Here is a 15215-nt window from a genome sequence, read left to right on the forward strand (position 1 = left end):
TGCAGACTTCAAACTCACACTCTGAAGAATTTTAGAAAACTATTTAGTAATAAGAAGTATATTTATCTCGTACCAGATGAGGAACTGTTTGCTAATGTAAGTAAATTCTTTTCCCTCTATTTTTATGTAGATGTAATTGATTGATTATAATTGAGAGATTTAAAAAAAAAAAAAAAGGAAACTTAACATTAGAAATCATTAGAATAAATACTTTTGACGAATTTAAATAATCAAGTAAATTTTAAATGATATTGAAATACTATTGAAAATAAGAAAAAACGAATATAAATTAAATATTACTAAATTTGATGCTCAGTAATTAAAACTATTCTTCGCAATCCGAAAAAATCTGAAATTAGACGTTATTGTAATTCTGAACATTTAATATTGTGGAAAAACTTAAGAACAAATAGGAAATAGAAATTACTTAAATATTAAGAATAGAGTAGGAAAAAAGGGAAATACATCCAAAGAACTGAACATTGACCATTATTAAGAAAATAAAAATATAACTGAATAATAATTACCATTGGAATTGAAAATCTGAAAAAATACACTTAATATTTTAAAGAATTTGTAAACATGGATTCCTTATCCCAGAAAATTACCGAACTGACCGGAATGGTCAACCTTTTAATGCAGCAGATAAAGGCAAACGAGTCGCGTATCAAGGAGCTCGAGCGACCCCTTGGTTTGACAACAAGTGACCAAGTTGAGGAGCCGTTACGAGGTCCTTCAACGGAGGACGACTTGCGCGACATTGGTCGTCTACCTGATTCGGTTAAGGAGTTGCAAACCTTCGAGGGAGAACCCTCCCAATATGTCTCGTGGGTTCACGCGGTAGAAGGGATACTCAGGGATTATGCTATTGTTAGGAATAAGCCGATTTATAGAGCTATATTGAAGAGCATTCGTGGTAAGGTACGTGGTAGGGCCGATACAGCATTGATCTCTTATAATATATTCGACGATGATTGGCCGTCGATCAAAAGGTGTTTGTCTCTTCATTATGCGGATAAGAGGGATGTAAGAACTCTTGAACATCAGTTGGGCCAGCTGGCTTAGAATGGATCGAATGTGGATCCCTTTTATGCGAGCGTCAATCATCAATTCTCTTTGATTATTAATAAGATAAAGACAGAGGAGTATTCTCAGGAGACAGTTAATGCGCTCATAGAAACATATCGTAACCGGGCTCTGGACGTATTTATAAGAGGTTTGGATAGGGAGCTATCACGAATGTTGATAGTGCAAAAGCCCAAGACCCTTCCGGAGGCTTACACTGCTTGCTTGGACATACAGAATCTGAATTTCCGACGACGACCTATACATAGGACGGACGCAGGGAATACAGTGGTTGTTCCAGTCAATAATCTGGTTCGTAGGCAATACACAGCGGATCAATTGGCTCGGAGGGAATACGTCAGTTCCAATTCAAAGGAGATTTGATAGTTCTAATGTGAGCCATGCTAGGAACAGGATGGTTCCAAGGGAACGGAGCCACTATGGTTTTAGTCAGCATGGATTGAACAGACCTCAACTACACGGTACGGTTGAGAAAATGGAGGTTGATCCAACTACGCAAACCCGCAGAACCTCTTACGCGAGTAAGCAGCAACAGGGGAATGCACGATTAAAGCGAAAAAGTAGCTCTGAGAACTATCCGAGGAAACAGATACGGCTAGCGAGGGGAATTCAGAGACGATAACTGCAAGCGAAGGAGGCTCTACCGCCGCTACAGTGCATAGCGCTGAGTTAGATGCCTCCGACCTTATTCCACATGTTGAGGTTCCGCTGAATGTCTTTAGGAATCAGATTGTATTTAGGATCGGTAGCGACTTACATAGTTCTGAAACACCACATCCGGGTTACAATCGTCATTACATTACAACGAATGATTTGGATAAGGAACGCTTGACGGATTTTTTTGAAGAAATATCTTAACCCGACAGTTATTAATGGTATTAAGATACCTGAGTCCTACATTCAACTATTACAGGAACTGTATGTGGCAAATTTTTCCATGTATAAAGTCCGAATCACACAAAGGATTGTCGAGGACGTGGCAAACGATGAAAGGAAGCTGTCAATTATCGCGAATGAACATCGAAGGGCTCATCGGAACCCCCGAGAGAATACGCAACAGATTTTGGAACGCTTCTATTTCCCTAGGATGGCGGCACTTGTTAGGATGCACTCTGCAAGTTGCGATACATGTAAGTTGCAGAAATACGATAGGCATCCCTGTAGGCCGAAGTTCCAACCAACGCCTATTCCTTCTTATCCCTGTGAAATCCTACATGTCGATATTTTCGAGCTGGAGAAGGAAAAATTCATAAGTTGCTTGGATAAATTCTCAAAATTTGCAAAGCTGTTCCATATTAGGAACAGATCCGCGATACACCTCCGTGAGAAAATGGCAAAAGTTGTTCACTTTTTTTCTACCCCGAGAATGTTGGTTACAGATAATGAGAGGGGTTTCATTAGCCCAACCGTGGCAGACTTCATTGCATCCGTGGGTATTGAACTATATAGGACACCGACACAGAGAAGTGAGGTGAATGGACAGGTGGAGAGACTGCACTCCACCCTGTTGGAAATGTATCGATGCCTCAGGAGGGAATACCCTCAGTTACGGGTGAAGGAACTGCTCTATATAACAGTGGACCGCTACAACAATTCTGTTCACTCAATGACTAGGTTGAAACCAGTCGACATTTTTTTGAACCGGACTTCAAGGATCAACTACCAGAATTTGACAAATTTCAGGGACAAGGTTTTCGATGACGTCAGGAATCGGATAATGAAGGGTCAGGAGATGACAAACGCCAGACTGAACAGGAATAGGACTGACCCAAAGGGCTATGAGGAAGGGAAAGTTGTCTTCATTGCCGATAGACAGATCAAGGGGAAACATAGGAAGCGGTATAAGAAGGAGGTTGTATCCCATGAAGGAAGAGTAACCTTGACTACTGAAACGGGTAAAAAATTTCACAAATGTCATGTTAAGAATGTTTAGAAATGATGGAATGTTAAAGAATCCATGGTAAGAGGGCTATTAAAATGTTGAGAGGAAGAACAAATTTAACATCTGGATGAGAATGAGAAGTATATACATTGTAATCATTATTTTAGTTTAGCCTTAGTAGCGACAACGTGTGGCGCCCAGATTTATCAATATGATGCGCCCCTTATATCTGTGAAGGATGGAACGGGTCGCATTACCAACGGTCACTTCAAGCTTGTCCACATGATAGACCTAGACCGATACAGGGAGCTCGTCAAGGAAATAGCAGCTACAGTCAAATCAACAATGCGAGACCCACAGAGAGCCCAGACAGTTGATTTTCGCCTACATCAGGTCAGTAATCGCCTAAGTAGTCTTGGCGGAAAATCTACCAGGGTACTGCGCTCCATTCACTGGATTGGATCAGCTTGGAAATGGGTGGCTGGATCACCAGACGCAGCCGATTGGAATAGAATTCTCAGTAGCGAGAACGAGATCATCGAGAACAACAACCACCAATACAAGATTAACGGAAAACTTTTTTCTAAAATGGAGGCGGTACTGCTGAAGGTCAATCGTATTATCGACGAATTTAAAAACCACATCGACCCTGCCAACACGGATCGACTAGAATTGGGTCTACTGGACCAAATCTCCATAATTAGTGAGGAAGTCGGCGAAATCGTTAGAGCCTGTCAACTGGCCAAGAGCAGGATAATTAATACGAATATAGTTGACAGGGAGGAAATCAATAGGATCCTTGCTGAGATGGAGACACTCCCCTACGAGAATGAGATAGAAGCTATCGAACACGGTACTCCCTCGATTTATGTGAACGGGTCTATGCTTCTTTATATTGTGTCTATGCCGAAGTTAGGAAGGAGGGACTATAACCTACTGCACACAAGAGCTTCGATCCTCGATGGCAAGAGGATTGACATCGAATATAAAAAGATGCTGGTTAATCAGGATGAGGCTTGTGGAATAACGGGAAGCTGTTCCTCCACCAACAACTTTACCGTTTGTGAAATGTCCGACTTGGAGGGACTAGAGGACGACGATTGTGTTCCAAAATTATTGAAATGCCGATACCGTACGGGTAACCAGACCATTTTGGAGCTTGTGAAGGAAGGCACGATATTCGTCACAAACTACGTGGGAGAATTGCGATCCGATGGCACAACGAGACAGTTGAACGGAACCTACGTGATCCTGTTTTATAACAAGACAATCGAACTTGATGACAAAATATTCTCTAACGTTCTAGCGAGCCGACTTCAGGTGCTTCCACCGGTCCTATCTAAGGTGATAAGTCAGGGCAACAGGGTCGACATCGATTACCTTCATGAACTAAGCATTACAAACATCAAGCGACTCAAACAACTCACACAAGGGGTTCAAGCCGGCGGAATTCTCAGTTTTTTCATTTTGGTGCTTCTCATAATGGCAATTGGTTACCTTTGGAAAAAGGTCAATGGTAGAGTGACCTTACCAGATGTCGGACCTAGGACACTGGGAACAGATCCTCCCAACATTTGTTAACATCTACGGGACGTAGATTTTTGAGGGGGGAAGAGTTAACACGGCCACTCTCCCTGCAGCGCGTGTAGATTTGCTGACATTGCACACGCGCTGCATTTGTGCAATCGCCCAACTATTCTTTGGCTGCGCGTGTACTTTTGGTTGCGCGTGTACTTTTGGCTGACCATGCACACGCGCCTCATTGTCATTGACACCACCCCAATTACCATTGCATACCTGCCGACTAAGCAGAGGCCATCGTGGGAACTACGGGGGACTGCTGGCGCGCTGTCGCTTACCTTAGAATAAGTAGAATGTAATTTAATTAGTCTTCAATTCACATTGAAAAGGAACAGTCAATAAATCGATTGTATTTGGATATTAAATCAAACGAGTGTAATCATTTAAATCCTGCCGGTGTTGGTGCGGCAGGAACATTTTTTTGGGCGAGGTCCTTCCGACCTCGTTAAGTTTATCATTATTATTATTATTATTATTATTATTATTATTATTATTATTATTATTATTATTATTATTATTATTATTATTATTATTATTATTATTATTATTATTATTATTATTATTATTATTATTGTTATTATTATTATTATTATTATTATTATTATTATTATTATTATTATTATTATTATTATTATTATTATTATTATTATTATTATTATTATTATTATTATTATTATTACTATTATTATTATTATTATCATTATTATTATTATTACTATTATCATTATTATTATTATTATTATTATTATTATTATTATTATTATTATTATTATTATTATTATTATTATTATTATTATTATTATTATTATTATTATTGTTATTATTATTATTATTATTATTTTTATTATTATTATTATTATTATTATTATTGTTGTTATTATTATTATTATTATTTGTATTATTATTTTTTTTTGGCAAGATACCATTCCGAAATTATATGAAATGTTAAAGTCCGTCAAGCAGTTCTTGCGTTTTAAGCGTAGAAATTAACACTACTTTCTTTTATATGGTGGAAATAATTCTTTATTTTGTATACCCTTCCGAATACTTAAATTTATAAATAGCATTGTTGTCCGTTGTCGCTTTATTCTACCGTAAAAAGACTACACATCATATTAATTTTCAAAAAAATCGAAAAGAAAAAAAAAAAAACACTACAAATGTACATTTGAAAATAGTAAATCAAAATAAAACAAGTTAAAAAGCAGTAAGTTCGGCCGGGCCGAACTTTTAATACCCTCCACCAATTGCAACGAATTTGGAAATTTTCCAAAAATAAAATCCTTAAAAAATTCTGTTAAAATTTTAAAAATACCGAATATAGCCGTTATTTTGGGGTCTATACGACGTGGACATACATAGTCATTGTTTGTCATAAGCCATTACCATATTCAAATTCGAAACTTGAAATAAACGGTGAATAATGTCGCTAAAATCATCAAAATACCGAATATAGGGAGGTACCGTTATATGGGGGCTATATGAAGACGTGGACCTGCACAGACAATTTTCTGTCTTAGGGTGTAGTATCCATTTTGAACTTCAAATACCAAATTTGAAACAATTCCCGTGAATAATGTCGCTAAAATCGTCAAAATACCGAATATCGGGAGGTACCGTTATATGGGGGCTATACGAAGACGTGGACCTGCACGGATAATTTTCCGTCTTAGGGTGTAGTATCCATTTTGAACTTCAAATACCAAATTTGAAACAATTCCCGTGAATAATTTCGCTAAAATCATCAAAATACCGAATATAGGGAGGTACCGTTATATGGGGGCTATATGAAAACGTGGACCTACATGGCCCATTTACGAACCTAACCTGCCTACTGGAAAAATAAACATGTGTGCAAAATTTTAGCCACCTATCTCAATTCATTCGAAAGATAGAGTGATTACAACAGACAGACAGACAGACGGACAGACAGACAGACGGACATCGCTAAATCGACTTAGAATTTTACGCTGATCAAGAATATATATACTTTGTTGGGTCTGATATGAGTATTTCGAGGAGTTACAAACGGAATGACAAAGTTAATATACCCTCCATAGTATGGTGGAGGGTATAAAAAAATCATGCAATATAAAACATTACTATTGTACATTTTGAAAGTCAAAATGAAAAAGTTTAAATTTCACATTTTTCCGCGATTTGTTTGGATTTTATCCTTTTCTGCCAAGAGACAACACCGAATTCGTCTGGGTCGTTAAAATCAGACCGGCGGTTCTTGAGTTATAAGCGTAGTAACTAACCCAACTTTCTTTTGTATATATAGATAGATTAAAAAGTAGGCGTGGTCAGTTCCGCAGCCCCCAAACAAATACTTAGGATTGGAGGGAAAGTCAACAGTATCTCGTGTAATAATTTTTAAACCAATGTCTTCATTATTTGCGAAATATAAGGATTTTAAATAAATCGAAATAGTGGGCGTAAAAGGAGCCGTGGTCAATATTTTTTTCTTTAAAAACCTATCTCGGGGTATGACGAACGTTTGTACAAAAAATTATTCAAGTCTGTCCAGCCGTTTTTTACTGATTCCATTACCAACAAACAACAATTGATTTTTATATATATAGATTACGTTTACAGTTTATTTGTGAGCACGAATCAGGAACTGCAATAAGAAGGGTTAAATATAAATTTCTGTTAGTTTCCGATATTTTTTACATAAAATTATATAGATTTAACGTTTTTCACTTTAAACTACATACAGCAGTAAGATCGTTTGGATAATGTAGTTAAACTTTTCAAAAAAGAATAATGTAGGTGGATCCGTTATGTGAAGGTCATACCAAAACGTGAACCTTGATAGACAATTTTATACTGCAAACATTGTTATCTATTGCGAGTCTTAAATACCAAATTTGAAACAATTTCGTGGGTAAATGTGACTAGGATTGTCAAAATACCAAATATCTGTGGGGACCGTAATATGTTCGCTGTAGGAAAACATGGACCTAGATATTCAATGTTTGCCACAAGAACGAGAACCTATTAAGAACTACAAATACCAATTTTTAGACGAATCCGTGGAAAATGTGGCAAAAATCATTAAAATACCGAATATCGTGAGGAAAACGTCGACCTGTATGTACAATGTTCCGCCACCGAAGCTTGGGTTCTAGCTTCGGACAACACGAACAACAAATACCTTTTTTTAGACAAGTCCGTGAAATAATGTGACTAAACCCATAAAAATCCCGTTGTATCGCAATACAAATTCTGTAACTCATATAATTATATTTTTGATGGTAAAGCTGTTTTATATTACAAAGCAAAATTCGTTCAAAGAAACCTTGGTCTGACTTAAACCGATCATTTTTCTACCATTCCTAGAACCTGATAAATTCGCTAACAGTTACATACTTTAATAAATAAAATGTGAAGGGATTATATAGGTGTGATGGACACACATTAGATGTCGCTTAAGAGTAAAATTCCATTGGAGATAAAAGTAGCAATTAAAATTTGGAGTCAAAGACCAAATTGATATCAAAGAAAATTATGATACCACCGCAATAAATAATCTCCCAATTATTAATTCAACTTTAATTTATGTCAAAAACATGGTTCGACATATATTTTGTTGAGACACCTTGGAAATGTTGGAGTTGGCCACGATGAGTCCATATGTCAAAAAACGAATTTAATAAAATTCGTCTTGTGCTACTCTTTATTTCATTATTACCATCTTTTTACTACACTCGTTATTTTTAATTCAAGAAACGCAATAGTTTTGTTTATCTATTTTTTAACTTATTACTACTATTATTTACATAAATAATTTTAGTTATTAACTGTCGGCTAACTGTCCCGACATTAGGTAACTTTTCCAATAGTGTTTTGGTGGAATATAAACGCTGAAAGTGGCAATCTTCTAGCATTTCTAATGATATGTAAAATCGTAATCAAACGCTCCGTTAAAAAAAAATTAGGATGTTGATGCGGTGAATACTTTTTGTTGCGTTTCTATTTATTCTTTTGTTTGTGATAAATGAAGTCTTGCCATAATACAGGTATTTTTTTCGTGATTTCTTGTTGTTTTTTTACTATTTATTGCTGATCCGAGGCGAAAGGTTAGATCTGTTGTCACTTTTGTAAAAAGACTAATATTTTATGTACTGTACTTTAAATGATGCTATTGTTATTATGGATCCAGTGAACTAAAGGACTTTTGGACAGCCAAAAAACTATTAAGAAAATTTCACCCCGAAATAATAACCGTTAAAAATTCAAATTTATTCAACAGACCTCATAATTAAATAACTTATTTGTGAGTTTTTCCCGTTGGTGGTTGGATCTGAAAGCAGATATCTGTCATTAACTTGGTATATATACTTTTTTATATTTGTAGAAGTATATATGGGCAAATATAAAAACTTCTAAAAAATTACAAACAATTTTTTTTCCAAAATATTTTTTTTTTTTTATTTTACTCATTTGGTTATTAAAAGAATCTAAAACTGTGGGGACGAAACACAGAAATCTCGAGATCCATAGTACTACTGCAAAACTTTAAAAATTATCTATGTATCTAAAAGTAAAATAAATTGTCAATGGATAATTGCCACAGAAAAATTGAAAAGAAGTGTCACGATGCAATAATGTAAACACCAAAGCTCTTTACAAAATGTGTCTGTTCCAAATAAGAACCTCTGATAGCGTCCGTTATATTTTTGTTTATTCTGCAGAAAATGTTTTGCTTGGATTGTATTACCATGGAGATACGAATGCAATGTACGAAGAGGATTTGACAAAAGAGTTAATTTCATCTTGCCAGCACAGCATAAGCCCGGGGTTTCTAAATGAAACATCGATTAATTACAATGCAGGCATATACCTTCATAGCCATTTACGGAATCGTAACTCCACATTTACGACAGGGATCTTTTGACAGTCTAATAGGAGGCATTGGTCCAGCATGTAACTGTCCTGAAGCAGCAAAGACGTCTTTATTAATCTTATTCAAAAGCTTATTCTCTTTCAAAAAAAAAAACATGCTCAATGACACATTTTTGTACTTCTTGATGTAAGGATTATACCCTCTATATTGTCTATAATTTTCTCTACATGCGTAAATTGATATTTAAATTCTTGCTCTCTGTCGTTGTGTTGACATATTGTTAGTCTCTGAATATTGTTTAATTAGTTTCCCTGTTTGCGAATTGTAAAGTGAAAATAATTTTTCCAAATTCTCGACATATTAGTTTTAATTCGTATTTGATTATTTCTTTCAATTATTGCATTATGAGTGTTATAGTACGTTTATATATATGAGGGTTAACCCACTGGATTTGGATTTAAATTGTCATATCCATTACTTTTACTTCAAATAAATCCTCTCAAAGAAGGCTAACCCTACAAAAAGTTCTAACGTAAACATGGCATTAGTCTCTAGTAAAGTAAGTAAGTTAGTAAAAAGTTAGTAAATTTCTATTTTATTATTGTCGTCTAAGGTTCCAAATAAATATTTTATTCGTTAAAGTAGAATAATTATCGATTTTTATTTCTCAGGGTTGAGGGGTATAATGGCTTGAACCTTTGTTCTAAGATCATTGATCTGATGATCCATATAAAAATCCCCCAATGGGAAATTTATTCCTCAGGGTTATTAATAAAAATTGCATACTTTCTTGCGTTAAAAATATAAATGACCCGATATCATCGTGTCCAGCTAAATGTTTTGTTTGTCTAATGTCGAGCATAATATCTATAAAGGCACATTAATCTTGATTTTTGTGTTTATTATTTGCTACGCCTCGGAATATGTTGCTTTTACAGGTATAATGTTGTCAATGTCAATTGTAAATGAGTTCAAGTATTAACGAGCCCCATCAAAATCTGGTATTTGTGCCAGATATGTTAATAGTGTTAATGTTGCTGTCATATTTATTGTGATTTTCTTCTTCTGTTTTTTTTTCGGATTCTTCTTCTTTTCTTTATTTAAGGGTTTTTTACTATGTCTTAAGCCTATGAGATTACTTCTTTTTTACACTTTAAAATTTGTTTTGATTCGGAAATTATTGTTTTTCTTTTTGAAGCCACTTTCAATATACAGTAGCTCCAAGCTAAACTCGTACAGCTAAAGAAAATTGTTAATTTTTCTTATAACTTCCAAATATTAAAATTTACAAAAAATGTTTTTTTACACTTTATTAGTACACTATGTAAGTAATGTCAATAGCAAAAAAAAAAACTTAACATTTTAATTCATTCAAAGTAAAAATACAAATAAATATTAAAAGAGATCATATTTAAATGCTAAAGCCAGACTCGTAGACTTCGTATAATTTAAAGTATTTCTGGACATCAATATTTTGTATGCATTCCTTTACTTTTTAACCATTTGTAGCCTATTTGGCATACTTTTAACAAGCTTTTCGCAAAAGCTGGGTTAATTTTTTGCCATTATTCCAACAAAGCTTTCTTCAAATCTTCTTTGCAAGATATTGTATGTTGGAAGATTTTTCCATCGATATAGCACCATAAATTCTCTATATATGTGTGGACTCTAGGCTGGTGTTTCCATGACGTGGGGACAATTACTACTTTATAAGCCTTGTGGTTCAGATCATTGTCTTGATAAAAATAATAATCTTCGCCAAGGCCGAGCTTTTCCTTAGAGAGTGGCAACCTTTCCTTCAAAATGTTAAGGTACCTAGTGCGATCCATAATATCCTCAATAAAAATGCAATACACCAGGTCCAGAGGCTGAAAATTAACCCCACACCATTACTGACCCACCACCGTGCTTCACTGTAGGCTTCATATTTTTTTCTCAAGGAGCGCTTCATTTGCCTTTCTCCATACATAAGGTCTGCCATCGGACCCAAAAAGGGTGAATTTGCTCTCGTCCGGGAACAGCACATTCTTCCAAAATTAAAAATCTTTTGATATATGCGCCTTGACAAATCGCAATATTCTTGAATTCGCTTGCTGATTAGAGGTTTATGTCTAGCTCTTCTTCCATTATAATTCGACTTATGAAGCATATTCTATTGGCAACCTACCTTTTCCAAATCTTTTTCAGCATTTTTTGCGAGCTTCGGTGCACTCAAAAATGGATCCTTTTTTATCTGCCGTAAAATATACTTCTCATCACTTAAGGTAAATATTTTATTATTTGCCGTTTTAACAATCTCATATATCTCACTTAGCGATTTATGGTTTTGTAACGTTTAATTACTAAATTTCTCACTTCAACAGTGGTTTGTCCTCGCTGTCTTTCCATTTTTTATTTTTTTTAATATCTACGTCAGTAAATTACACAACACGTAAATACATTTTCCAACAATTGGTTGCCGTATATATGTAAGCTGTACGAGTTTAGCTTTTGCCTAGAAATTTGGTGAGTTATAGAATAAATGCCATTATTTTGTAAAAACAGTAAACTTTTGTTCTGCGGCTAGTTCTAGTACCCTATACACCAATAAAAAATATAGGTTTCTTCTGGAAGTGAATTTGATAACAATCAAATATAGTATGAAAGAAATTTGTTTGCTAAGTGCACGAGTTTCGCTTGGAGCTACTGTATATTTTTCGTAGTTCTGAATTTAAAGTTCGAACACTGTTTATTTTTTCCTTAGATTTAATCACTTATCTCCAGAATCTTTTTTACTGAATACTGCGTTAATGTCTCTTACTTTTAATCAACTTAAACCTAGATACTCTAAATATACTTGTCTATAAGGGATGTATTTGACACCACCTTTGCTATCCCATTTATTTGACTTAAAGCTAGTACGTTTGGAAAGTAAGTATATTTTTTTGGAAGGAAAATATGAAACTTTTGATGAAGGGGGCACTTGACACTGCTTTGCCTTAACTGTCAATGTTTATCATGGATCGAATGGTAAGCCACGAAAATTGTATTTCAATTATATTTAAATTAAATCAGGTTTAATATCATTTACAAAGAGATCGTTTAATGAATAAAATGATTAAAGCGACATCTTTGTCAAAACACGTTTTAACGTACAAACTAACTCAAGGTATGAGTATGTTGTACAAAATTTTCATCCAATCCTTAGCAATTTCTTCAATATCAACATCATTAGTACTGTCTACGAACTCAACACAAATAAGTGATAATAATTTTCATTCATAGAATTCAGTGGTCCAATGTAATCAATATGGTAAGTGTGAACGGAGTATCTCCTTTAGGCAATAAGTTTAGTTTTCCACCCTGTTTCACACGCTTCCTACCCGTTATACCTTAGGGATATTGTACTCTTTATCGATCAATTCTTTTGTCCTAATGGAAAAATTTTCCTATCGTGAGCTTTCTTAATGATGAAAATTTTCATATCTTTTGGAAAAACTAAGGAGACACATTTTCAACTTTGAACAAATACCACAATATTACTTATGATTAAGCTTCTCTTCAAGATCTCTCGAATTGCACTAAGCTCTTTCTTTATTTCTTGCAACCGTTTAATACGTTACGCCAATCGAAATGTTTTGCGAAATGTCGAATTTTTCATACGTACATAGATGGACGACATTTCAGTTGTGAAATACATAAGTAAAGTGCATACGTACGTATCACAGCAAGCCATGTTTCCATCGAAAAATACAATTTAATTAGAAGTGTCATTTATTTCTTGTGTGAAAATCTATATATATAAAAATAAATTGTTGTTCGTTGGTAATGGAATCAGTTGAGAACAGCTGGACCGATTTGCATAATTTTTTGTACAAATGTTCGTAATACCTCGAGATAGGGTTTTAAAATTGACCACGCCCACTTTTACCCTCACTATTTATTTGGGGGCTGATGAACTTTTAATCTATATATATATATTGTTTGTTGGTAATTGAATCAGTTGTGAACGGCTGGAACGATTGGGATATTTTTTTTAATATTCGTCCTACCACGAGGTTTTTATGCAAAGAAAAAGTGACCAATGTTACGTCCATTATTCGTCCATTTTATGTAAAATCCTAATATTTGTCAAAATAATGAAGATATCTGCTCCACAGTTAGTATACAATGTAATCTTGATTCTCCCTCCAAGCCTAGGTATCTGTGTATGCCGTTATCTGGTTGCCATAACAAAATGTTCAATTTTTATTAAAAAATACTTCTCGAAGCATCAAAACATTTAAAAACTCAACGTACTTTTAAACAGTTATTGCCGTTATTGATTTCACAATACTCAAAACATTAAATGTCATATTACAGTTAATTCGGTAGAATTCGGAAACTCTAAAAAATTTACTAGATATGGAAATAATCCATCCAATGCAAAATTCATTTTTTCGGTTGGTAGATAAAAATCCCAAAAGGGGGTTTCCCGGGTAAAACTTTTCCATTTTATATAACTTAAACATACACAAAGGGCCTCAAATATTTTCCTCTATACTCCGCAAAATTTAAGATAGAGTTTTAAATTTGATGTAGTTCTATGGGTTACATAAAGAATCATTTGTACAGAATATGTTTCAGGTTGGTCTGCACTACCCTGCATTGTTAGTCTTTTTAATTCCTTTAATTTTGTTCATTTGAGATTTTGGAAAAACAAAACATTCTTTCAAATAATTATAAGTATAGTACCAAGCTTTGGTATAACCCTTATACCCTTATAACCCATCCGCTAATTTCAACTATTTCCAGGGATTTGGTCACATTCTAGGTCATCTCTTCGCGGAAACTAGCGCCCATATAAAGGTACCTCCTAATTTTACCTATTTCGAGGGTTTTATTTAAATGTGTGTTTAGGCTACTTTGGTAGGGAACCATCTTACACGGACTATTATAAACAGTTGATGTATACTGTTTAATAAATGTGCTATATTATTTGGGTTTCCTACTCTCAAATTAAAACCTCTGGCTGGAAAATAGGATCTGGTTTTTTGAAACACTATAAATCGCCCAGTAGGTGAACCTATATTGACATTTTTGAAATGCATATTTATTTCTCTTTAGTCGAGTCATCATTTATACTAAAAATTGTGCCACTTAAGTGAGCCAGATGTGTGAATTATTATGCTTTATTTAATCACAATATAACCAAAAGAAATAAAAACATATGCAAATGTGTGATAGAAAAAACTATGAGTCACATCTAAAATGGCTATTTTGACATATCCATGGAAAATAAAAGTGGCACTACATATATGTAAAACCCATTCCATCTGATAACAACATAATATGGACTGCAGTTTCGACATTCTCGTAAAACTTTTTTAAGACAGGTTCGTTTATCATATACAGTTTAAATGATAAAATGATACAACTTTGCATTCCTTTCACAAATCGTTGATAGTTTTTTTCTGAAATATCTGGCAAGTCCTGGAAAATGTTGAATTTATTCCAATTTTTTGGTTCTTGAAATACTTTTCAGTATCAGATGAAATTTTTCTGTATTCAATGATATGTCCCAGAAGTTGAACATATCTATTTTTCAAAAGATGTCCTCCTTAAGGTTATTATTTGATCAATAGTGTTTGTAGGTATTCAGAACACGTTGCAGATTTACCACAGCCTCTTTTGTTACAACAGCTTCAACGTAAAGTAGAGCAATACCCTCTCAATTTATCTCTCGAAATATGGCATTGATGTGAAGTTGAAACACACACAAAAAACAAAAGGTTCTCTTTGGAATTGATATTGACCACTATGCGTTACGATGTCTACTTTCTCACTCTTCATTGA

At 34.4% G+C, this 15215-nt stretch overlaps 1 protein-coding gene across 1 annotated transcript in view; it reads left to right on the plus strand.

Annotated features, from left to right (window-relative positions):
* Nucleotides 1-1470: 1470 nt before the first annotated feature.
* LOC131805666 (uncharacterized) overlaps nucleotides 1471-15215 on the plus strand; it is a 241842-nt gene continuing 228097 nt past the window's right edge. The window contains exon 1 of the mRNA XM_059129159.1: nucleotides 1471-4696. Coding sequence (XP_058985142.1) covers nucleotides 3251-4549 — 1299 coding nt within the window. The 5' untranslated portion in view covers nucleotides 1471-3250 and the 3' untranslated portion in view covers nucleotides 4550-4696. The remainder of the gene's footprint in view (nucleotides 4697-15215) is intronic.

This window comes from Musca domestica, unplaced genomic scaffold, assembly GCF_030504385.1.
Source record: "Musca domestica strain aabys unplaced genomic scaffold, Musca_domestica.polishedcontigs.V.1.1 6, whole genome shotgun sequence".
Classification (NCBI taxonomy): Eukaryota; Metazoa; Arthropoda; class Insecta; order Diptera; family Muscidae; genus Musca; species Musca domestica.